The following is a 24,975-nucleotide window of genomic DNA, read 5'->3' as shown; positions in this document are numbered from 1 at the left end:
CAGGAGTCTGGTAGAGGGCAAATATACTGGTCACCGGTTGAGTAGTTTTCTATTCCCTGAGTGACCAGAGCAGGGGCTGCACTAGAGTAATCAGGAACCTGCTAGAACCAATTCAGCCAGACAAGCTGATTAGAACACCTGCAGCCAATCAAGGCAGGCTAATCAGGGCACCTGGGTTTAAAAAGGAGCTCACGCCAGTCAGGGAGGGGCGGGGGAGCCAGAGGAGAGGAAGTGTGTGTGAAGAGCTGGGAGCAAGAGAGACAAGGAGCTGAGAGTGAGAGGCTGTGCTGCTGGAGGACTAAGGAGTACAAGCATTATCAGACATCAGGAGGAAGATCCCGTGGTGAGGATAAAGAGGGTGTTTGGAGGAGGCCATGGGGAAGTAGCCCAGGGAGGTGTAGCTGTCATGCAGCTGTTACAGGAGGTACTATAGACAGTTGCAAATCCATAGGGCCCTGGGCTGGAACCTGGAGTAGAGGGTGGGCCCAGGTTCCCCCCAAACCTCCCAACTCCTGATCAGGCACAGGAGAAGGTGAGCGAGACTGTGGGGAAGATCACTGAGGTGAGCAAATCTGCCAATAAGCGCAGAACCCAAAAAGGTAGAGTGAAGGAAAGACTTGACACCAATTTGCAGGAATCCGAGGAGGCAAAAGCTGCTTTTCTGAGTTCACCTGCCTCTTTTATTATCTAAGATTACACATGCGCAAATGCACAGCACAATTCAAAATTTCCTACAAAAATCTTCCATCACGAGCTCAAAAGCATAGCAAACTACAAAACATCCCCAGCTGCAAACACAGTAGTCAGTGTGAGAAACTGCAGAAGAGGGAAGCTACAAAACACTGCCAGGTGCAGACGAGGCAGCCTGTGTGAAAGCAAGGGGGGAGGATGGAGGAAAGCCAAGTTCCTGTGATAAGCAAGCGGGTGTGCCCAGCTTGCAAACAAGAGCAAAGTGCTCCAATTAAAGGAGCACCCAGGCCTGTGGGCCCAGGGTCATTCCTACAGTAGAGGAGGAACTTTGTCACACTATGGTCTAGTCTACACTACCACGCACTGATGCAGCGGCGCTGCTGTCGTGCGTACGGCGAAGATGCACTGTCTGATGGGAGAGCACTCGCCTATCAGCATAATTACTCCACCTCAACGAGAGGAGGGACTATGTTGGCGGGAGAGCATCTCCCGCCGACACAGCAGGCTGTTGACAGTGCTTTAAGTTGATGTAACTTGCATCGCTCGGGGAGGGGAGGAAGGGGGGGACTTTTCATATCCCCGAGCGATGTACGTTACATTGACCTAAGTGGTAGTGTAGACGAGCCCTATGTCTGGGCCCTTTGGTGGGTTCTCTGATGTTTGGCGAGGGAGTCTTTCCGCCGGAAGCATTTCCCACACTCTGAGCAGGTGTAGGGCCGCTCGTCCTTATGGATCCGGAGGTGGGACATCATCTGCTGCTTCTGCCGGAAGCATTTCTCGCACTCTGGGCAGGCATAGGGCCTCTCGCCTGTGTGGACTCTCCGGTGTCTCCTCAGCTTCTGCTTCTCCCTGAAGCTGAGTGGGCACTCGGGGCAGCGGAAGGGCCTCTCGTCCGTGTGGATTCTCTGGTGTGTGGTCAGCTCCTGCCTGCGCCGGAAGCTCTTCCCGCAGAGAGGGCAGTTGTAGGGTCGCTCCCCGGTGTGGATCCGGCGGTGCGGAATCAGCTGCTGCCGCTGTCTGAAGTACTTCCCGCAGTCGGCACACTGGTAGGGCCGCTCACTGGTGGCGTGCTCTCGCCGGTGCGCTTGGAGGTCGTGCCTGTGAGTGAAGACGGCCTTGCACTTGGGGCAGGTGAAGACCCGCCCTTTGGCCTGGCTCCCCTCAGAGCCTCCCTCTCCCACATGGGTTTTCTGGTGGACCCTGAGCGCCTGCTTCCAGCGGAAGTTCTTGGCGCACTGTGTGCAGGGGTAGGGCCGCTCTCCCGTGTGGATCCGGCTGTGCGACACCAGCTGCTGCTTCTGCCGGAAGCTCTTGCCACAGGTGGTGCAGGGGTACGGTCGCTCGCCTCTGTGCATCTTCTTGTGGGTGCAGAGATTGGCAGTCTGGCTGAATCTCTTCCCACAGTAAAGGCAGAGGTAGGGCTTTTCCCCTGTGTGGATCCTCTGGTGCCTCTTGAGGTCCTGCTGTAGCCGGAAGCACCTCCCACACACTTGGCACCGGTGTGGATCCTTTATCTCGTGGACGCTGCGCTTGTGTCTGTTAAGGTCTCTCTCTCCTTTGAAGCTGACTTCACATATGTGACACGTAGGTGGGCTCTGGCTCGTCTCTGGTATCTCCTGCGCAGGGAGCCTCGGAGGTTCCTGGCCACCCCTTTCACAGTCCCTTGGGGTATCTGGCTCATTCCTCGCCGAGATCCCCTGCAGCCTCAGCGACCTGCGCTGCCTCCGGCAAGTTTCTTCCTGCTCAGGACTCTGGAAAACTCTCTCTTCCGACCCACTCGGTAAAGTCCTCTGTGGCTCCAAGGTCTCAGGCCCTTCCTCCTGCTGCTGCTCCTCAGTTCGGCTCAGGCATGCACCCTCTGGAGAAGAGAACCCAGACATTACTTCGTGTTCTACTCCTACGCAGTGGGGGAAGGGGTTTCTATGGCAGAATCATCTCATCCGCAATGACAGGGGATACCCCTAAAAATGGGACACTCCTACAAAAATCAGTTGTGAGCAGATGCTTAACAATTAGTATTAATGACAAAGGGGAAATATCTTGGGCCAAAATAGCGAGAGAAGAGGTTAAAGAATATTTGGATGTTAGATGCATTTAAGTCAGCAGGGCCTGATGAAATTCACCCTAGGGCAGAGGTGCCCAAACTGTGGGGTGCACCCCCTAGGGGAACAAGGAGGAAAATTCAGGGGAGCAGCAGGGCCCAGGCCAGCCCTCACGGGGGGCAGGGAGGGTGCACTCCCCAGCCCCGCTCTGCTCACAGCTCTGCTCCACCCCCAGCCGCAGCCCTGGATCCTGGCCCCATACCCGGCCGTGGTGCTGTACCCAGCCCTGGCCCCGCTCCTGGTCCCAGACCCACCCTCCACTGTGGCCCCAGTCTCAGCCCCCTTACCCCTGTCCGCATACCCCACCCTGGGAGCCGCGGCCCCACTCCCACCCTAGCTCCAGGGGTGCAGACAGAGGCAAAGGGGAATGCAACCCTGAAAAGTGTGGGGACCACTACCCTCGGGTACTTAAGGAACCAGTTGAAGCACTCTCTGAAACATTAGGGATTATCTTTGAGATCTCATGGAGGATGGTGAGGACCCAGACGACTGGAGAAAGGCAAACATTGTACCTATTTTTAAAAAGCTGGGAAAGGAGGGCCTGGGGAACTATAGACCAGTCAGCCTAATAGTGGAAAAAATTATTAAACAATCAGTTTGTTCAAACCTAGAGGATAACAATGTAAGTAACAGCCAGTATGGAATTGTCAAGGACAAATCATGTCAAACTAATCTAATTTCCTTTTTTGGCAGGGTAGTTGGGCTAGTGGACAGGAGGGACGCAGTAGATGTGATATGCCTTGATGTCAGTAAGGCTTTTGACACAGTCCCACATGACATTTTCATATGCAAACGAGGGAACCGTTGTATAGATGAAATTACCATAAGGCAGGTGCACCACTGGTTGCTAAACTGAACTCAAAGAGTAGTTATCAATCATTCGCTGTCAAAGTGGGAGGATCTATGAAGTGGGGTCCGCAAGGGGCTGTTCTGGGTCTGTACTATTCAATAATTTTATTAAATGACTTGGATAATAGAGTAGTGAATATGCTTCTAAAATTTACAGATGAGCTCAGGCTGAGAGGGGTTGCAAGCACTTTGGAGGACAGGATTAGAATTCAAAATGATCGTAATAAATTGAAGAACTGGTCTGAAAGCAGTGAGATGCCATTCAGTGAAGAGAAGGGCAAAGGACTACACTGAGCAAGGAAAAATCAAATGCACCAATCCAAAATGGCAAATAATTGGCTAAGTAGCTCTACTGAACAGGGTCGTGCGGTTATAGTGGATCACAAATTGAATATGATTCAACAATCTGACACAGTTGCAAAAAAGGCTAATTTCATTATGGGGTGTATTAGCAAGAGTGTCGTATGTAAGACACGGGAGGTAATTGTTCCCTCTGCTCAGCACGGATGAGGTCTCAGCTGGAGCATTGTGTCCAGTTCTGGGTGCCACACTCAAGGACAAATTGGAGAGAGTCCAGAGCAGAGCAACAAAAATGATCAAAAATTTAGAAGAACCTGGCCTATGAGGAATGGTTGAAAGAACTTGGCATGTTTAATCTAGAGAAGAAGTCTGGGAGGCAGGGGGTGGGGGAAACTGATAACAGTCTTCAAATATGTTAAGAGTTGTCAGAAAGAGGATGGTGACCAATTGCCCTGCATGTGCCCCGAGGGTAGGACAAGGAGTAATTAGCTTAGTTTCTACAAGGGAGATTTAGGTTGGCTGTGAGGGGAATGTTTCTAATTCTTAGGACAGTTAAGCACTAGAACAGGTTACGAAGGGAGGCTGTGGAATCCCTGTCACTGCAGGTTTTTACGAACAGGTTGGACAAACCCCAATCAGGTTTACCTGGTCCTGCCTTAGCACAGGGTGGGTGGACTAGATAATCTCCCAAGATCCCTTCCAGCCCAACACTGCTATGATCCTCAGGCACTTACTGCTTTGGTTGGAGCCCTGCCCTAGGGTAATGCTTTGAGAGAGGTATGGGAAGGGCTGGAGAGTTCTGGAGAGCCTGGGAGTGGAGACAATAGGTGAAATTCAGTGGAGTTGCACCAGCAGGGACTTGGTTTAACCCTTGGGACAAAACATAAAAGGCTGCCATTTTTAGGACCTCTGAAAGGCATGCAGGAGGTGATCATGCCAGTGATTGGGGAGGGGCGGAGGGGTCTGACACTGCACTGGAAAGTAGGATTGGTTGGGATTCTGCATTTCTGTCCAACCCTCCTATTAATCCTGGGAGTGTGCTGCCTGCTACCAGTTCCCCAGCTCGACCCTGGGCCCAAGAGTCAGCTAGTGGAGGGGGTGAGCTCGCCATGCATGTTGTGGTTTGACACTTGCCAGAACAGCCCTGCTTACGAAAACCATGTGGGAGAGAGACTGGGGCAGCAGCCTGCGACAGTGGCACCTGCCCCAGCTCTGGGGTCTATCGTCAGAATTTGTGGATCTAAAGGCGGAGGAGGTTATAACTACTCACCAAGCGAGGTGCCTTCCAGCCTCTCTCTTTCCTCCTGCTGATCCATGACCCACGGCTCTTCCCCTTGTTCGAGCCGGGATAAAACATCAGGCTTGGTGTCTGCATGGCCTGTTTGTGGGGACACAGATCAGAGGATGTAATAGTTTGGATTGCCACCATGGGATGCTTGTTACAAAGCCGTGCGAATGGTTTGACACCAGTTCGCTCCCTTTGCTAAAAGCATCGTGTATTATGAATGGAGTTAAAGCACAGAGATCAAGGTATTCCCCCTTCCACCATCCAGCTGCTCTTTAGAAACGGATGCACCCTTTGCAGTAAGATCCCAATTACGTCTCTCCCCTGCCCTTAAATCACTCTCAAAAATCAAACTTTCTGATTACAGCCCAGGACTCCAACGCAAGTTTGAGGCCAGTCCTCTGAACGACGGGCTTGCAAGAAGCTGTAGCTGCAGCTAGCTTGGCGTATGTAGCTTGAAACCTCTACACCTTTGTTTTCCTTCACGTTTTTAAGACCTCTGCCTCTCTGCGGGAGAGGCAGCCATTTTGCTGTCAGAGTTCCTGCAGCTGGTTATAGAAGAGAACAGTTGCACACACTTTGCTCTTTCATGGAGACTTTTTCTTTTATTCTTTCTTGTTGCTGTTTTCCTTTAATCTAAAATACACATCATTTTGGATTAAATCAATACAGTTGCTTTTTGTGTGGACACATGACAGCTGGAACTAAAAAACAGGAACAAAGCTGTTCAGTTTTTTGTAAACCTTCCTTAATGACTTACTGTAACAGGCCCAGCGATTTAGGAAATGCATGACTGGAGGTGAGCTCCACCCTTAAAACATGTGGATGAATTTTGCAAAGCTCAGACAATGTAAAAAGAAAATGGACTTTTACCCAGGGAACTCAGATTGTCATAATGTTCCTTCATCACGTCCCGGTACAGCTCCTTCTGCCACTCTGCCAGCATCTCCCACTCCTCCCGGGAGAAATAGATGGCAACGTCCTCAAATGTCACCGGGACCTGGAATTGCAAGCGTTACTCAGCACCTTCTCTGCAGCCACCTCCTAACACCTGCACCCAAAGTCAGTGGCCACTTTATAACATTTTGGCCTAAGTTATTTGATCAAAGTAATACACTGAGTCAGTACCAGAGCAGAAACAGCAGGTAGGTGTCCTGGCTCCCAGTCCACTGTTCTAACCACTACACTACGGCAAGTTGTTATTTTGAGAGCTTCCTTCACAGCGAGCTTGAGGACGCAACATAGAATTTGTTTTGCTTTGCGTAATGCAGGTTACTTTGCTAGATGTAATAAATAAGCACTATGACATTTTGCACTGTGGCAGGTTTGTCACGTTTCTTTATTAGCCACGGACTTTGCATTAGATTGTTTTTACAATATGCTCACTGCCCCTCTTCTTCCAAGTAAGGCTGGAGCCCTATTATGCTGGGCACCATCCAGACACAGAGACAGTCCCTGCCCCAGGACAGGTAAAGGGAAATGTTCCTGGATTTGTAACAGAGAGGAGTTTAGAAGCGACAGCACTAGGTAGATTAAGGCCAGTGTTGAGGTTTCTAAAAGGAAAAGGGGCTGCACAAGCTGATGTTAACTGAAATGGTTTCATGACATTATTGGTTTGAATTGATACCTAAACTTTGCGGCACTGTGATACCACATGACAACTGCCCTGTGAAACTGATGAGCTCAAACGCCGGGTGGTGTGGGACCATTCTAGTGACAGTCGCCCCCTCTCTGGATGTCAGAGCTGGGAGCACCCTTGGGCCCTGATGCCCAAATGAAGAGAAAGTTGGAAGATAACTTATTACGTGGAAGCGAAGGGCCCCATTTTACTCTCCCTGCTGTCAATGAAGAATTTTGTTGTTCAGTAGGAGCCCAGATTCGGATGAAATAAACAAAGAACATTTATTTAAACCACCCCCCCACCCCCAACCAACATCATCATTGCAAGGGGCTTTGCAGTGTGAACATGCAACACTTCAGGTCTTCTCCTTAGCACGCTATCCCCATGGGAAATGGCTGATGGGGGCCTGTCAGGTCCTGACTGCCCCTCTCAGAGGGGTCCACTGTCACTTTCCAGCAGGATGCTCCCCAGACAGCTCCCTGCCATGAGATCAGTCAGGCGGCTGCACTGAGGATCTGGAGGCAGGGCTAGATGGGCCTCAGTGGGCCACATTCAGACCAGCCTGGTGCAGGGCAACTGACAAGCGAAGTAGCAACTGTTCACACCAGCCCCGAATAGGGCCTGTTGTCTCACCACCGCAGCACATTTCACTGCCTGTCTCCTACCTGCAGAGTGGCCCCGGCTGGCATTTTCTCTTCAGCTTCTCCTCCCTGCATGTCGAGCGGATCCTTGCAGCTGCAACTGCCGGAAAATGTCCCCCTGCAGCCCGAGGCCTGGCGAGCGCTTGCTACTGTAGCGCCGTGTCTCAGGCGTTGCTTCCGGAGCAGCGCTGCAAGGGAAGTGGAGAAGCCAGGAAGTGATCTTACTCCCAGAACGCCCCGGGGTAGAGCTGGGAGGTTTCAGAGACTGGGAAAAAATGTGATTACAATAGTGTCTGCAGCCATGGCAGAGGGGTTGGTGTATAGGACAGTGGTTTTCAACCAGGGGTGCAGGGACCCCTGGGGGGACGCCGAGGTCTTCCAGGGGGGACCTGAACTCACCTAGAGATTTGCCTGGTTTTACAGCAGGTTACATAAAAAGCACTAGTGAAGTCAGTACAAACTAAACCTTCAGACAGACAATGACTTGTCCATACTGCTCTGTATACTAGACACTGAAATGTAAGTACAATGTTTATATTCCAGCTGATTTATAATTATATGGTAAAAATGAGGAAGTCGGCTATTTTTCAGTGACAGTGACACGTCTGTGTTTTTATCTGATTTTGTAAGCAAGTCGTTTTTAAGTGAGGTGTAACTTGGGGGTACGCTAAAAAAATGAGACTCCTGAAGGGTCCAGTAGTGTAGAAAGGTTGAGGGCCACTGGGCTAGGAAACAGGTCTGCAGGCTGCAGAGTGAAAGGGGCGCAGTGCTTGAGAGCTGTGGAGGGGAGCAGGTTCAAAGAGTCACACCTGGCTGTGGGTGCGCAGAAGTTACAGAGAACTCAGAGGGGAGGGGAGGCGGGAGCTGGGAATTACTCAAGCAGACGCTTATGGCATTAGAGAGAGAAGATGGGGGAGGCAATATCTTTTACTGGGCCATCATCTGTTGGGGAGAGAGACGAGCTCTGGCCACACTGAGCTCTTCACACATTTTGGGGGAGATAGTGGAAGCCCCTCATGCAGAAGGAGAACGGGGAGAGGGCGCATATGTGGCAATCATAAACCGTCTCTGCATTCATCCCTGCAACATAGCCTTGGACAAGGCCCCTGTGGCATACCATAGTTGCATGGGGCAATGGGCATGCTCCCTGGAGCTCTGGGAGAGACTATGCCCCAACCTCCCCCCCGCTCCCGTTAAAGAGGTGTGACTCCTGCTGCCCCTGCCCCAAGGCCAGTCTGGAGCTATGGGCACAGCTGGGCCCTTAATGTTGCATTGAATTATGAACTAGTCCACCTGCTTCATTAACCAGGGGTGGCTCCAGGCACCAGCCTACCAAGCATGTGCCTGGGGCGGCAAGCCATGGGGGGCGTTCTGCCAGTCACTACGAGGGCGGCAGGCAGATTGCCTTCGGTGGCATGCCTGCGCAGGGTCAGCTGGTCCCATGGCTTCGGCGGACCTCCCACAGGCTGCCACCGAATCCACGGGACCGGGGACCTCCCACAGGCAAGTCGCGGAAGGCAGCCTGCCTGCTGTGCTTGGAGCAGCAAAATACCTAGAGCCACCCCTGTCATTAATGCATTATCTTGTTGGCTGGGGAAAAGGTTTTTCAATGGGGTGTTTCGCCTGGTGTTAAGAAGGCAAAGTAGGGTGACCAGATAGCAAGTGTGAAAAATCTGGACTGGGTGTGAGGGGTAAAAGGAGCCCATATAAAAAACCCCCCAAATATCAGGACTGTCCCTATAAAATCAGGATATCTGATCACTCTAAGGCAGAGGTCTCTGTGTACCAAACCCTGAACCTTGCTGAATTGTGTTTCATGTTGGGCAGTGAGTGACAGGGGTATATTAATCCCTTCCACTCTTTCCACTGGAATTAGTACAGTGGGGACACTGGGGGACCATCACCTGGTATAGCGGAAGGGGGACACAGAGCCCCTGGCATGGGGGGAGAATGGGGGACCCTAGAAGCAGCAGCGAGAGGCCCCACAGAACTCCAGGCGGAGGAGGGATTGGAGGAAAGTGTAGGGAGTTCCTGAAACAGGGATATGGGGCAGACAGGGAGCTTGTGGGGCAAATGGAGACATGCAGGGAGCCTGCAATGAACTCGGCCTATAGGAGTTACAAACTGTGTGCGACCGGCTGTAAGAACTGTATTCATTCACATGAGACATGAATGGAAATTCCTGATGCAGAAACACATTTTGGCCTCAACTTCCAAAAGTGCCCATCAATTTGGGGGCACTCAGGGTTTGGATGCCCAGCCTGGGACATGCAAACCTGACAGTCAGAGGTGCGGCGTGCTCACAACTCCCACTAAAAGCAGCTGGAGCTGCATAACACACACAATAGAATTTCACCGGCAGTGAGTTCTGGGCGACCGCTGGAAGCTCTGTGTTCAGGGTTCATTGCAGGAGCTGAACTGGAATCATGCCCTTGCCACAGCAGGAGCCAGCAGGACCAGGCTGGCTATGTGAAGGGCCTCCCAGCCCTTTGGAAAACGCCAACTGAGTGGCCTGCACTGTAGCCTCACCACAGAGCTGCCTATCTGGGTCTCTCACCCCGCTGGGTGCCCAGAGTCCGCAGAGCTGCTTAGCAGAACCCCACCGAAAACCTCCAAAAGGTCAAAAAGGTCAAACCCCAAAACATTCAGGCCTCACAAACTGGCAGATTCTGCCACAGAATCTTCCTGTCACTGGACATGGAGCAACAGAGAGACACTGAGCTCCCATCTGGATGATAGGGCGGGAACAGGGGACAGCCAGGCTGTAACAGCAAGGGAGAGGGCAGGATGCGGAGGGAAGGCGAAGGCCCCTGTCGCTCAAGAGGCATTCGGCGGGGAGCAGGCCACGTGCTGGGAGAAGGTGCAGACGTAACCAGTTGCAGTCCCCTCTTCACGTTGACACCACAGGAAGGGTGGAGGCGCAGGGCTGGTACTTGTGAGAGGTGGGTTCAGTTTCCAGTTCTGCCACTGACTCCCAGGGACCTTGGGCAAGTCACTCGGTCTCTGGATCTGTAAAATAAGAATCCTTTCTCTGTCTCCCTTGTCTGTTTAGTCTGTGGTAATTGGAGCAAGGACTGTCTCTTATTCGTGTGCGGAGCATTTAGTGTGGTGGGGCTCTGATTTCAGCAGGGGCCTCTAGGCAATCCTCTAATCCAGGGGTGGCCAAACCCTAGCTCCCGAACTGTTAAAATGTGGCTCACAGAGCACCCCATGCCACTCCCCCCCCATTTTCCACCAACCACATTGGGGTGAGGGGGAGCTCGGGGCTTCTGCTCTGCGGCATGGTGGTGGAGCTAGGAGCTTCTGCCCAGAGGGGAGAGGGGCTTAGGGGCTTCAACCCTGTGGGAGGCACTTGCTGGGGCTCGGGGCTTCAGCTGCAGGGCAGCTCAGGCATCTACCACTTGACAACTACTGCAGAGTGTTTTTAGCTCATGGGGCTTGTGCAAGTACTGGGACCAGAAGCTAGAGAGAGACAAGAATTCAGACCCCAGACTAGTATATTACATGGACATATTGATAGCTCCTTATAACAGAGGTGTTTAGATACCACCATGGTAATATTCTATGAGGTTGCTGGTCAGCCAGGAATACAGGTGAGTGACGGGTGGATCTTTGTAAGATTTTAAGAGTGGTGTAACTCCGTTGACCTTTCTGGAGGTGTTCTGGCTTGGCATCTCTTTAAAGCGTGAGGTGGCTCAGACATTTGACAGTTTAACATACAATTCAGCCTGGTTTAATGACAGACTGAAAACACAGAGTCACAAGGCATCTGACACTGCGTTATACCAAGGATTTATTTCATCTTTCTGTTACTGTAAATATAACCCAGGTCTGATGTTCCCAGGAGGTTCTATACACATGCTCGCTGAACCATTATGGAAACTTTCTTTATGTTTTGAGAATAAGGAACATTCCATACTGGGCAGCCACCATTGTCATTTCAGAAAGGACGATGGGCTCTAAGTGTGAGCTGTCCCAAGGAATTGTCCCTGTAGCTTCTGCGTTACACAAAGTCCCCCTTGTACTGCAGGGCACTGAGCTATTGTAACCAGGTGCCTGGCTACACGTCGAAGGGCACACTCAGGGCAGACTGCAAGAAACGGGGCAGACAATCCCCCACAACTGGTGGTTTTCTCTATAATTAGAGTCACTGAACTGCTGCCCTGACAAACAGGTCTAATCTAGTGAGGGGTTACTGAAAATCCAGTTCACCAGATGTGAGGGTCTACTGATCCCAAAGGATCTCTTTGTGGTCAATGTGTCTCTCAGGTCTTACCTGAATACCATGTTGTCAGTCAATCCTTCGTAAACTAACAAAAGATTAATTAATTAAAGAGCTATTGAATGGTTAAAGAATCACATACATACAAGAGATTTGCAATGGTCATAGATCAGGATCACAGCAGAGGTGGAGCAGACCCCAGGCTTGCAAAAGTCTCTGGTAACTGCCAAAAGATTGGAAGGTCCTCAGTCCGCAGCTCCAAACACTCCTTTTAGAGAACGGGAACAGGAAAGAAGTAAAGTGCAGATGTCTCCAGTGCCTTTTATATCCTCTGCCATGTGCATGAAAATTTACTGTCCCAGACAAAGCCCACAGCCCCTGTGTGTAGCGCCCCTCTCCACTTGGTTACCTCCTTTAATGCCAATCTGTGTACAGGTTTTGATGGACAGGTCTGGGTTCTTCTGGATCGCGCCACCCACTCAGCAGGGTGTATCTTCTTTCTTTTTTTCCTATGAAATTATATGGCGGTGCCTCCACCTCCCTCGCTCCTTCCTGGGAGGGTCTCCAGGGCAGCTTGGGCAGAAAATTCTACCTACAGAGTAATCCCCACTTACTTGCCAGATAGTTGGAGACTTCCAAGAAATAACAAAAACGCATCAAAATATATTCACATGTCCACACCACACTGTCCTTACATGGTTTGCTGAATGACAGGGGGCAGCCATTGGCCCCCTGCTGTCTGAGGCATCCACAGGAAAGACCTACTGGGTAGGATGAGTTTCTTCAATGGCCCGTGGTGAGAGTGGAGTGTCCTTAATGGGCCATGAACACCTTGCTGGCTAGCCCTGATGTCAATCTGGGGGTGTCACCCCAGGCACACAACACAGGTTTGAGATACAGGTAGATAGCCGATATTCCTAATGTCAGGTACACACATGATACATGGATCTAATCAGGATCATCATACTTGATAGACGGTAACTTTTCCATTGACACCTTACATAGACTCATAGACTTTAAGGTCAGAAAAGACCATTATGATCATCTAGTCTGACCTCCTGCACAAAGCAGGGCACAGAATCTCAACCATCCACTTCAATAACAAACCTCTAACCTATGTCTGAGTTACTGAAGTCCTCAAATTGTGGTTTGAAGACCTCAAGCTGCTGAGAATCCTCCAGCAAGTGACCCATGCCCCATGCTGCAGAAGAAGGCGAAAAACCTCCAGGGCCTCTGTCAATCTGCCCTGGAGGAAAATTCCTTCTGACCCCAAATATTGCTCAGCTAAACCCTGGCATGTGGGCAACAAGACTCACCAGCCAGACCCAGTAAAGAATTCTCTAGTAACTCAGATTTCCCATCCCATTTCACAGCACTAGCATACTTACCTGCTGATAATCAAGATCAATGGCCAGATATTGCCAAATTTTAGGGTACCCGCCATCATACATCCCCTCATAACTATCAAGCTTAGTCGTAAACGCCAGATATGTCTTTGCCCCCATTACTCCCCTCGGAGGCTGTTCCAGAAACTTTCAGCCCTAATGGTTAGAAACTTTCATCTAATTTCAAGTCTAAACTTCCTAGTGTCCAGTTTATACCCATTTGTTCTTGTGTCCACATTGGTACTAAGCTTAAATAATTCCTCTCCCTCCCTAATATTTATCCCTCTGATATATTTAAAGAGCCATCATATGAGACACTTTGTATCAAATTTGTTGCATTTGTAACAGTGGCAGCTACAATAATACAAAAGGTCGTTTTCAGCCATACAGCATCACAAACATAATCAAGGAAATTACTGATCTGGGGTACGTTCAGCTCAGTCCTCTGTGATTAACAAAACATTGTCCAAAGCAAACGCGGCTGTAATTCTATATCAAACCGTATAAACGAGCTACAAGAGACCCGTTTCACTTTGATATGTATCCAGCCCCCTTCAGATTAGCTGAGCACCTCACAATCTTTGCCTTTATCCTCACACACTCCTGGGAGGTAGGGTGGTGCTATTATACAGAGGGGAAATAGAGGCACAAAGAGGCTAAGAGACTTGCCAAAGGTCACACAACAAGAAGTCTGTGGCAGACCAGGGACTTGACCCCAAGGGGCCTAACCACTGGGCCATCTTGTCTTTCTCCAGGTCACTGTTGGAGGGCGGCCGCCCTGTGGCACCTGCAGGCGGCTCCGTGTGCCCCGTGGGGTGACCCCCAACCTGAGTGTCCCCCGTTCAGAGTCTGCCCGGCCCAGCCTCAAGGTGCGGGTGCTGCTCCCCCTCGGGTGCTGCTCCCACCTGAGGCTCACCCAGAGAGACCAGAATTCCATAGTTGTCCTTCATCACCTCCCGGTACAGCTCCTTCCGCCGCTCTGCCAGCATCTCCCGCTCCCCCCAGGAGAAGTGCACTGAGACATCACCAAATGTCACCGGGACCTGCACTCACAAACCCGACCCACTCAGCCCCAGCCCTGCATGCCAAGCAGAAGTGCGTCCTGAATGGTGTTGGCTTAAATACCCATGGTGGGTGCCGCAGAAGAGCCCAGAGAGACAGACACAAGTTTTGAACTCCCCTGTGCCTCAGTTTCCTCACCTGTACGGGGTGGGAGGGGGGATAAGAAGACTCATCTCAAAGGGATGCTGGGAGCTTTACCTAAAGCCCTTTCAGTGCCTCAAATGCTGCAGAAGTGCAAAATATTACTGATCAGGGAGTACCCGTGTTAGTCTGTATCCACAAACACAACGAGGAGGCTGGTGGCACCTTAAAGACTAACAGATTTATTTGGGCACAAGCTTTCGTGGGTAAAACCCCACTTCAGATGCATGGAGTGAAAAATATTAGCTGGGTTTTTTTGGTCTGTAATGATTGTTCCAAGTTCCCACTCCCAACGTCCACCAGGGGGCGGCCTATCCTCGCCCTGGGAGTGGGATGTTCTCGGGAGCGCGCAAGCATCATGCGTGTCTCTTCCTCCCTCATCTCCCTGGCTAACCACTGGGAGGGGGTTTCCTCCTGCCTGCACTGCCCAGGAGTCAGAGCTGCTGCAGCGTGTGTGAGAGACAGGAAACCAGAGCCACCCTGACTGCAGCTGCGGGCCCAGGGATCTGCTCAGACAGGCTCCTGCTGCTGCTGCTGCACAGATTCTGGCAGGCTGGGGCTGCTGAGAAGGTGGAAGGAAAATGTCTGAAAGGGTTTCTGTCTTGCAGGTAGGAAATGCATCTTCGGACTCTAGGCTTGGCTCCTCCCTTGTGCTTGGCAGGTGATGCTGCAGCATGAAAACAGCAAACAGGGCGTGGGGACTTCCCTTCCTTGGCCTCTGCACTGTGCATGACAATAATCATACTAGTAATAATTAATCATTACAAAAATTGCTGCCCTCCAGCTATAGCTTTGTTCACTGCACCCACGTTCGTGTTTTAAACACCAACCACGGGGAAGCCTGTGCGATTGGTTTCAGAAATAAGGAGACCAGCCTTCACTGGAACATAAGCCCGTTTTTAAACTCGGCAATCCCAGAATGAAATCCGGTCATTTTAAAAACCGACACGATAAATGTCATGAAAAGAACGGGGGCGGGGGGATAAGCAATGCTCTCATTTGACAATGCTTCAGTGTGGGCAAAAATAATTTGCAAATATGTCTTATGGCCCAATCCTGCTGTCCTCACTCAGGCAAAACTCCCAGTGACTTCAGTGGGTTTCAGCTGGGCAAAGAATGCAAGATCGGCCCCCGAAGTGACCAGGTAAAACTCTGGATGCTAAATGGGGATACTCTATCCCCATCAGGGGGGTGCTCTGTTTGATTCTGCAGCCCTTTCCTCCCCACAGATCCCCACCAAATTCTCACAGTCCCCACCAGGGCAGCCATTTCAAGAGGCAGAAGCAGGAAGCTGAAATTTTTAATTGGTCTGCTGGAATACACAAATAGTGCTCAGAGCTTTTATTAAATTGGGAAAACTTGCACCAAGTGTTACCTGGGATGTTGACTCTGTAGGTGCAGATTGGTCAGGACTTGCAACAAGCTTGAATGAGATAGGCTGAGTGATTTTGATGCAATGTCCAATTGGCCAAATGCTAAACATGGCTTTGGTGAGGAATTGACTTCAGGAATCATCAGGTGATTTGATAAATTCCCCACCTGTCTTGTCCCTGGTGCATGCATGGTAAATTGAAAATGGTGCGCACCTTTGCTGGGAGATCACTGTGTAATGTTAGTACAGTGTGTAAAATGTCTGTGATCATCTGTGATTTACAATGTCATTTTATAACAAATCATTGATCGCCACTTAAAAAAAAACAAAATTATTGTGCACATTTATATGGAGGCTCCTGGGTGTTTGTTTTTTGCATATGGCTTAATAATATAACACTTGTGACAGCTACGGTGAGTACCCTGGTGAGGAGCCCTGCACCTGCCTAGATAAATAGAGTGCTTTAGTTAGGTTTGGGAAGGCATTTCTTTGTCCTCTCTCTAAACCATGCATCACTCTCCAGCACCAGTCCAAACCACTCCAGTTGACAGTAGCGATACTGCAGCGTTTGGGGAAATGACTGTTCAATGTGGTGTCTTTGGAGAGGTAAATTCTTTTAAAACAATTATAACAATTTCTTGGGGTCTTTTTCCCCCTGAAACTTCAGGTCTGATCTCAGTCAAAACTGGGGGAGTAATGAAAATAATGTGTTCATTTTATTCAGCTAACATATTCATGGCAGGCTCATTTTTTTATATGTTCATTATTTGCCCAGCTTCACAAATAGGATGAATGCCGGTGAGAATTGTCAAATAATTTTTAAAAAATTCATCAAATAAAATCAAATGTTGGAGAGAGCTTGAATCGCAACCGAAAGGGAAATGAAGAAAAGCGAACAAATGAATTCTGCTGGTGTTTGAGTGACAGACTCATGGAGGGGGGAAAGGATACTTTTCCTGCGATTAGAAAACCAAACCCCATATTTCTTCCTCCTCCTCCTAATCATGCAAAAAGGCGGAACATAAAGCTCCATGTTTTCTTCTTGGTTCTGCTGTTGAAATCCATGTTGAGCTATGACTGCAGTATGTATGAATAATAATATACTGTGATTTCAGGTCCGAGTGTCATTTGCCGATGTCTCAGTCAGTTTCACCCGGGAGGAGTGGGAGATCTTGGCGGAATGGCAGAAGGAGCTGTACTGGGACGTGATGAGAGAGAACTATGAGATACTGATATCACTGGGTAAGTGACTGTACGTTAATGGGGAGCTGTCATGTCTGAACGGCTTTGAGAGTTCCCCCCCCCCCTTTTAATCTTCTAGTGAAGGGTGTTGGCTTGGCAGCCCTGGAAATGGAAGGCAGTGTCTCCTAGTGGATAGAGCCGTGGGTTAGGGCTCAGGAGATCTGGGTCCTAGTCCTGGCTCTGCCACTGGCCTGCTGTTTGACCTTGGGCAACTCACTTCACCTCTCTGTGCCTCAGTTTCCCTATTTGTAAAATGCAAAGCACTTCCCAGAGGAGATCAATATCATTATCCCAATGAAACTGATCTTTTCTTGTTGAAGCGCTTTGAGATCTACTAGTGAAAAAAACCCTATGAGCTAGGTCTTGTTTATCTACAAAGCAGGGGAGCAGCAGCAGTGCCTGCTTCTCACATTCTGTTCCGGTGCTGTCCCACCTTTCCAGCGTGAAAACATTCTGGACCAAAGGGGAGTCGCTCTCCATGGTCTAGTCAAGCTGATGAGACCACCCCTCAGAGCCACTTGGTGGCAGTTGTGCTGACAGCTTTTTGTGATTGCCGTGTTGGGAACTGGGATTCCCAGTTTGTTTCACACTGGTGTCTTGAAGATTTTTGGTTTTGCATAAATGAGGGGCCACCTCTGTAAATAACCCTCAGTGTTCATCTATTTTGCCTTTAAACGTTACCCTCTTACAGAATGGAGTTCCCTCTTGTTAACACTAACAATTTTGTTCTTGGTTTTCATAAAAGTGCCTAAAATTGATACTTTAGCATTGGCCACTTATTCCCAGAAATTGCTTCCAGATGAATGGGCTTAGCTAACCCCCCTGCCTCATTTTCAACTCTGCAGGCTCAACCGAGCTTCTGAAAAATCAGGCTGTGTTTTTTCTGTGAGCCGTAAAGATTCTGAAATAGGGATTTAACTGGTAATTTTGTTGGGAATCCATGAGGCAGAATGAGGTGCAGCTTTTCTTGCCTTATGTACAATCTATTAGCTCTTGAGGGCTGACAGTGGTAAAACAGCCAGAGGGACTCATTGCCACAAGATATCATTAAGGCCAAACACTTGGCCAGTTTCAAAAAAGGACTGGGTGTTTATATGGATAATGAGAATATTGCTGTAACATCAGACAAAGGTTTAAAAAGCAGTTTGGAAGGAACAGAAACCCTCATGCTTCAAGGCTGTAGCCCACCTTTAATTGAGGAAGGGACTTTAAGAAAAAATTTTCCCCTGTGCGCAGGTTATTCCAGTAGTGCCTACTGCAGGGTGTGTCTCACCTTGTATTGTGACTGGTGTTGGCTGCTGTTTGGAAAGAGGGTCCTGGACTAGGCGATCTGATCCCGTCCAGCAATTGCTATGCTCCTTGTAAAGGGCTCCGCTCATCGCAGATGCACCTACTTGTGGCTAGGTCTGGGAATCAGCTTTCACCCTGTCTGGTGCCCGTGTCCTCGGCTGCTCGCACGTGGTCCCTCCCTCTTCGTGCCTGGAAGCACTCCCTCTGTGTAACTCGGCCCTGCAGACACCCCCCTAGACAGTCTCCCCTTTGCGGGGTACCTAGGTCCCACTGGACGAAGCTGTCCAGATGCTGCCTAAGATGGTCTCTGTTGCATCTCTAGGTCCTGTGCCACTGCCCAGTGGCTGGTAGGGGAACCTGGGCCCCCCTCCAGCTCCAGGTTCCGGTGCAAGGACCCTCTGACTGGCAGTCCAAGGCTGCTCAGTCTCAGTCCCTGTCGGCATTTCCCTGGCCTCCTTCCTACCCCACTTCTCTGTCTCCTGGTCTGTCTCTGGGTAGAGCTTCCTCTGCTGCCCTTGGCTACTTCTCCCCTCTCAGCCACTTGTCAGACTCCTAGTCCAGGGCAGGAAAGCAGACACGGAGGCCAAGCGAAGCCTCTCAAAGCCACAGAGGGAGTCTAGGTCAGAGCCAGGCTTAGCGCTCAGGAAGGCCTGCGTCTCAACCCACTAGGAGGCACCTCTCTCCTAGGAAGTGATGGAAAGCCCACATCTGTACGAAGGGCTCAGGAAGGTTTGATGTACAGCCCTTAGCAGAAGGATATGACTGCCGCAGGCCAGCTCGGATTATTTCTGATTGTTTGTTTGTAACATGCAGGTGGTGATATGCCAAAACCTGCCCTCCTGCTGCTAATGGAGGAAGGGGGAAAGCCCCATGCGGAGGGGGCCTCTGCCCAGGAGGCCCTGGCCCCCATGTCCATGGGTGAGTACGGGAAATGATGGCAAGAGAAAAGAAATGTCCCTGAGCAAAGGAGAGCTGGCTGAAATTCTTCACACCCAAAGCTTCTGTTGTGGAAATGGGGCCTTGTGTTGGGAGTGAAAAATCTTCTTGAAAAACTGACATTACAGAACAATTACTGACATTTATTGTACTCCAGGCTTCTGGTGCATGAAAAAAATTAGAAACTGGTGTGTTGCTAACAATTTCAGTTAATTTTGAAAAAACAAAACATGGGGCAGTTTTGAACCCTACGGAAAGGAAAGCAGCTAGAAATTTGTAGCAAAACTGTGATTTCCACTTTTTAAACCAGCTCTGGTTTAAGTGGGAAATCTGCATAAAAGCTGCTTCTTCACAGGCAGCTCAGTGTGGTTCTGTCAGCGAAACAGCCAGGACCTGCAATAGGTCCAGCTTATTGTGGTACAGAAGCTGGGATTAGTGACCTCAGGCACAATACGTGGTTGTGTCTCCGCTGAATAAGTATCACCTTTCTCTTCGCTTCATAGATTCCAAGGCCAGAAGGGGCCCCTGTGATCATCCAGTTTGCCCTCCTGCATGACACAGGGCAGGGAACTGCCCCAAAATAAACATCCCATCTTGATTTAAAAATTGTTAGTGACGGAGAATCCACCATGGCACTTGGTAAATTGTTCCAGTGGTTAATTACTCTTGCTAGCTCCCTGGTTCACATATGGGCTCTTTCGGAGTTCAGGGGCATGTCTTAGTTTCAGATTCATGTGACAAGGAATTCCTAAGAGAATTAAATCTAGTCAAGAAATGCAGAGGGAGCTTTGCTCTGCTGTATGCCTGATGAGATGGGTGTTGTTTCCTTCCAGTTGCTGAATGCCTGAATGCAAGTGGAAAGGTGAAACTGGAGGACAGTGAAGTTGAAATCCAAATCTCTGAGTGTCTCCCTTTGTCTGTGAAGGAAAGGCCTGTTTCCTGGGGCTCAGAGAACAATGCTTCACCTTTGGGTGGTCAGCTGCACACGGCCCCCCAGACTGCTCTTGGCGATGTCGATGGCAGAGCTCCTGATGTCCTCACTAAGTGCAAGACAGAGCCCTTCAGGGAGGTGGAAGTTCCACTCGAGTGTCCTTCGTGGTGTGACGGCAGTTTGCGATGGCAGCACCAGGCCGACAGCCCTGCCCCACAGGAGGCTCGCTGCCGTGCGAAGGAAGAGATTGAAGGAGATGGCAGCTATGGAATGGGTTTCAGTGCTCAGCAGTACCAGAGCGCCCCCAGAGAAGAGGCAGAGGCTCCTCCATGCACCAAATATGATGAAAGCTACACCCCATGGCTGGGCACCGCCGGCTGCCAGAGGACTCATGTGGGAGCAGATCCGTCCAGCAGCAGCGAAGACCAGAGTGTTGTCATCTGCAAGACTGAGATAATGGATGACCTCCAGGTTCACGTAGTGGAGGAGCCTTATCCGGGCGAGTCCCTGGCCGGCGAGCAGCAGCGAGATCAGCAGAGAGAGCGGCTCCTGTTGTGCTCCAAGTGCGACAGAGACTTCCTGTGCCACTCAGACCTGGTGAGGCACTGCCGAGTGCACAGCGGCGAACGGCCGTACCGCTGCAACCGCTGTAGCAAGGGCTTCCGGCGGCGCTCACACCTCAACGAGCACCTGCGCACGCACACGGGCGAGAAGCCCTTCCGGTGCAGCCTCTGCCCCAAAAGCTTCAGCCGGCGCTCCACCCTCAACAAGCACCAGGAGATCCATGCTAAGGAGCGGCCCCGGAGGCACGCCGAGCGCCCCAGGGAGCCAGTCTGGCAGAATGACCCGCCAAAGCCGCGCCGGGCCTGCAAGGTGGACAAGGCCTACCCGAGCGAGAGGGGCCATGCGACCTTCAGCACGCTGGGGCCTGTGGCCCAGCACAAGAGGACACATGCTGGGGGGAAGCCCTTCTCTTGCGGCGTCTGCGGCAAGAGCTTCAGCACACGCTCCTACGCCACCAAGCACGAGCGTGCCCACCTGGAGGAGTGGCCCTACCCCTGCGCCCTGGGCCCCGAGAGCTTCACTGGGCAGCAGGCCCTGGCCAGGTGCCAGTGGGCACCCAGCAGCGAGAAGCCCTTCCCCTGCGGCTTGTGCGGCCGGTGGTTCCGCCGGCGCTCCCACCTCAGCGACCACTTGCGCACGCACACCGGCGAGAAGCCCTTCCCTTGCCACCTGTGCCCCAAGAGCTTCACCCGGCGCTCCACCCTCAACAAGCACCAGGAGACCCACACGCGGCCAGGCCTGCGCACCGCCCGGGACAGGGACCCCCTCCACAAGCTGCCCTGCCACAGCCACCCGGCGGCCAAGCCCTATCTCTGTGGCAGGTGCCACAAGAGCTTTAGCACCCGGGCCTATGCCCTGCGGCACGAGAGGTCTCACACCGAGGAGAGGCTGGGTCTACCTGGCGCGGGTGACCAGAGCTTTGGCAGGCAGACTCGCACCGTCAAGCACGAGACCGGCCCCCAGGGAGAGGAGCCGTGTTGGCCCCAGGGCCACGGGAACGGGGTCTGGTCACAACCACTTGCCTTCAAGGAGAGGCCGTTCCCAGGGGCGAGTGTCCTGGGGCGAGCACCGGAGCATCCACCTGCTCCTGCCAAGGACAAACCCTACCCCTGCCCCCTCTGCCCCCAGAGCTTCAGGAGCCCGCTGGCTTTGAAGAGGCACCAGCCGAGCCACACGGAGGAGAAGCCCTTCTCCTGCAGCCTGTGCCACAAGCAGTTCCGCCGGCGCTCCTACCTCAGCATCCACCGGCGGGTGCACCTGGAGAATGGCCCCTACCAGTGCGCCCTCTGCGAGAAACACTTCATCTTCAAGTGTGACTTCGTCAAGCATTACGGCTTCCACACGGGCGAGCGGCCCTACCCCTGCAGCCGCTGCGCCTGCAGCTTCCGCAAGCAATCACACCTCACCGAGCACCTCCGCATCCACACCGGTGAGAAGCCTTTCCTCTGCAAACTGTGTGACAAGCGCTTCGGCCGCCGCTCCACGCTGACCAAGCATCAGCAGATCCACACCCGGTGTGCGCCCCTCTGCTGCACCAACTGCTAGAAAACCTTCGCTGTGGAGCTGGTGTTTTATTATGCACTAGAAAATGCACGGCAGGGCAGCTGCACCCAGCGTGTGACTCCATTTCCAGAAGCACGGCATACCTGCATGGGCCAGCCGATGATCTGTAGCCAGCTGCTGCACGGGACAGGGAGTCACCCCAAAGGCCAGCTTTGCTGACTGCCAAAGTGGAGAAGAGCTCTAGTCAAGTGTTGGGTGCCTCCCCCTTAAAAAATGTGCTAGGGTTATTCTCATGACTGCAGTGGACAAAGAATTTGCATGGAAAGCTTTGCTTGGATCATACAGCAGGCTGGAGGATACGTAAAACATAAGAGAAATTATTTAGATGCATGAGCTAGTTGTTATGCCTCTGGGTGAGTCCCCAGCAGTGGGGATTGAACATGGGATATCTGGATATCAACAGGAGCCTCTCTCTTGCTTGGGCTAAAAGACTCAGCTGTTTAGGGCTAAGAACATAAGAACGGCTATGCTGGGTCAGACCAGTGGTCCATCTAGCCCAGTATCCTGTCCTCTGACAGTGGCCAATGCCAGGTGCCCCATGCCAGGTGCCTCAGAGGGAATGAACAGAACAGGGAATCATCAAGTGATCCATCCCCTGTCATCCACTCCCAGCTTCTGGCAGACAGAAGCTAGGGAGACTCAGAGCCTGGGGCAGCATCCCTGACTATCTGAGCTAATAGCCATTGATGGACCTATCCTCCATCAACTTACCTAGTTCTTTTTTTGAATCCTGTTACACTTTTGGCCTTCAGAACATCCTCGGGAAAAGAGTTCCACAGGTTGACTGTGCGTTGTGTGAGAAAGTACGTCCTTATGTTTGTTTTAAACCTGCTGCCTATTCATTTTATTGGGTGACCTCTAGTTCTTGTGTTATGAGGAGTAAATAACACGTCCTGATTCGCTTTCTCCATACCAGTCAGGATTTTATAGACCTCTGTCATATCTCCCCTTAGGCGTCTCCTTTCCAAACTGGAAAGTCCCAGTTTTATTCTGTCCTTATATGGAAGCTGTTCCAGACCCCTACTCTTTCTTGTTGCCCTTCTCCGTATCTTTTCCAATTCCAATACATCTTTTTTGAGATGAGGTGACCAGATCCTCACACAATAGTCAAGGTGTGAGCAAACCATGGATTTACATAGAGGCTGTTTGATATTTTCTCTTATTATCTATTCCCTTCCTATTCCCAGTCTGTGCGGTTTTTAGCCTGCCGCTGCACATTGAGCAGATGTTTTCAAAGAACTATCCATGATGACTCCAAGATCTTTCTTCATACATCATTTTTTATGTAGGGTTGGGATTATGTTTTCCAGTGTGCGTTACTCTGCATTTTATCAGCATTAAATTTCATCTGCCATTTTGTTGCCCAGTCACCCAGTTTTGAGATCCCTTTGTAACTCTTCGCAGTCTGCTTTAGACTTAACTACCTTGAGTAATTTCGTAGTGTTTGCAGATTTTGCCACCTCACTGTTTACCCATATATCCAGATCACTTATGAATATGTTGAATAGGACTGGTACCAATACAGACCCCTGTGGGACACCACTATTTTCCTCTTGCCATTGTGAAAACTAACCATTTATTTTTACCCTTTGTTTTCTGTCTTTTAACCAGTTACTGATCTATGACAGGACCTTCCCTCTTATCCCATGACTGCTTACTTTGCTTAAGAGCCTTTGGTAAGGGACTCGTCAAAAGCTTTCTGAAAATCTAAGTAAACTATATCCAATGGATCACCCTTGTCCGCATGTTTGGTGACCCCACTCAAAGAATTCCAATAGATTGGTGAGGCATGATTTTCCTTTACAAAAGCTATTTTGACTCGTCCCTCAACAAACCATGTTCATCTATTGTCAGATAATTCTGTTGTTTATAGACTCATAGACTCAGACTCATAGGTCAGAAGGGACCAATATGATCATCTAGTCTGACCTCCTGCACAAGGCAGGCCACAGAACCCTACCCATCCCTTTGCTAACACCCACATGATGATATTGAAGTCCTACAATTGTGGTTGTGCAAGACCTCAGCTGCGGAATCCCGCAGTGACCATGCCCACGCTGCAGGGAAGGCGGAACACTCTCAGGCCTGCCATCTGCTCTTGGAGAAATTCTTCCCACCCAATTTGGCGATAGCTACCTGAGCATGTGGCAAGACTACCAGCAGCACCAGGAAAGAATTCTCTGCAGTAACTCAGATCCTCCTCCAAACATCCCTCACAGACCTGAGCGATTATCTGCCTGTCGATCCAGATCAGTTGCCAATGTAAACTATCCGTCATTCATCCCCTCCATTATTATCTAGCTTAGTTTACAGGCAGATAGTCTTTGCCCCTTACTCTTCCCTCGGAAGCTGTTCCAGAATTCACTCCCTATGGTTTTAAACTCGTAATATCAAGTCTAAACTCCTCATTCGTTGCTTGTACCATGTCTTTTGTCCTTATTTGTACAATGCTTAATATTCCTCTCCTCCTAACGGTTATTCCCCCTGCATATATTATTTATGAGCATATCCCAGAGCTTCTTTTTAGCCTAGCTAACACCAAGTCTTTGGTCTGCTTTCATTCTCAGGGCAGGTTTTTATCATTCCTCGGTTCATTAGGTAGCGTTGCTGTCTGTTTCCATGTGTTGGAGATTCATGTTCCTTCTAAACTGGCGCACCGGCGTGACAGTGCCGTTCCAGGTGAGGTTCTTCACAGTCTGCCACTTATTACGGTTACTATACACTCTGCTTCTTGCGGATACCTCGCCCGATGATCCTAAAAACCGTATTTGCTTGTTTT

The 24,975-nt window shown here is 50.6% G+C and overlaps 2 protein-coding genes across 4 annotated transcripts; one reads left to right on the top strand and one right to left on the bottom strand.

Moving 5' to 3' along the window:
- Positions 1-627: 627 nt before the first annotated feature.
- Positions 628-7,669, bottom strand: LOC142046280 (uncharacterized). Of its 2 annotated transcripts, XM_075062093.1 has the most exons (4): positions 7,513-7,669; positions 6,100-6,226; positions 5,212-5,319; positions 628-2,548 (listed from the first exon to the last, which is right to left on the bottom strand). In XM_075062093.1, the coding sequence occupies exons 1-4, from the start codon at positions 7,561-7,563 to the stop codon at positions 1,317-1,319; spliced, it is 1,518 nt and encodes a 505-aa protein (XP_074918194.1). In that variant the 5' UTR covers positions 7,564-7,669; the 3' UTR covers positions 628-1,316. The 2 variants fall into 2 exon arrangements, with proteins under 2 accessions (XP_074918194.1, XP_074918195.1); XM_075062094.1 differs by lacking the exons at positions 6,100-6,226; positions 7,513-7,669 and adding an exon at positions 5,697-6,066.
- A 68-nt stretch (positions 7,670-7,737) lies between these two features.
- LOC116828407 (uncharacterized) lies at positions 7,738-22,729 on the top strand. Of its 2 annotated transcripts, none has more exons than XM_032786607.2 (4): positions 7,738-8,007; positions 16,786-16,912; positions 19,016-19,120; positions 19,972-22,729. In XM_032786607.2, exons 2-4 carry the CDS (start codon positions 16,879-16,881, stop codon positions 22,176-22,178), a joined length of 2,346 nt encoding a protein of 781 aa, XP_032642498.1. In that variant the 5' UTR covers positions 7,738-8,007; positions 16,786-16,878; the 3' UTR covers positions 22,179-22,729. The 2 variants fall into 2 exon arrangements, with proteins under 2 accessions (XP_032642498.1, XP_032642497.1); XM_032786606.2 differs by lacking the exon at positions 7,738-8,007 and adding an exon at positions 14,559-14,906.
- The last annotated feature ends 2,246 nt before the right edge of the window (positions 22,730-24,975 follow it).

The sequence above is a fragment of the Chelonoidis abingdonii genome, chromosome 2, assembly GCF_003597395.2.
Source record: "Chelonoidis abingdonii isolate Lonesome George chromosome 2, CheloAbing_2.0, whole genome shotgun sequence".
Lineage (NCBI taxonomy): Eukaryota > Metazoa > Chordata > Testudines > Testudinidae > Chelonoidis > Chelonoidis abingdonii.
This window is presented reverse-complemented; position numbering and strand designations above follow the sequence as displayed.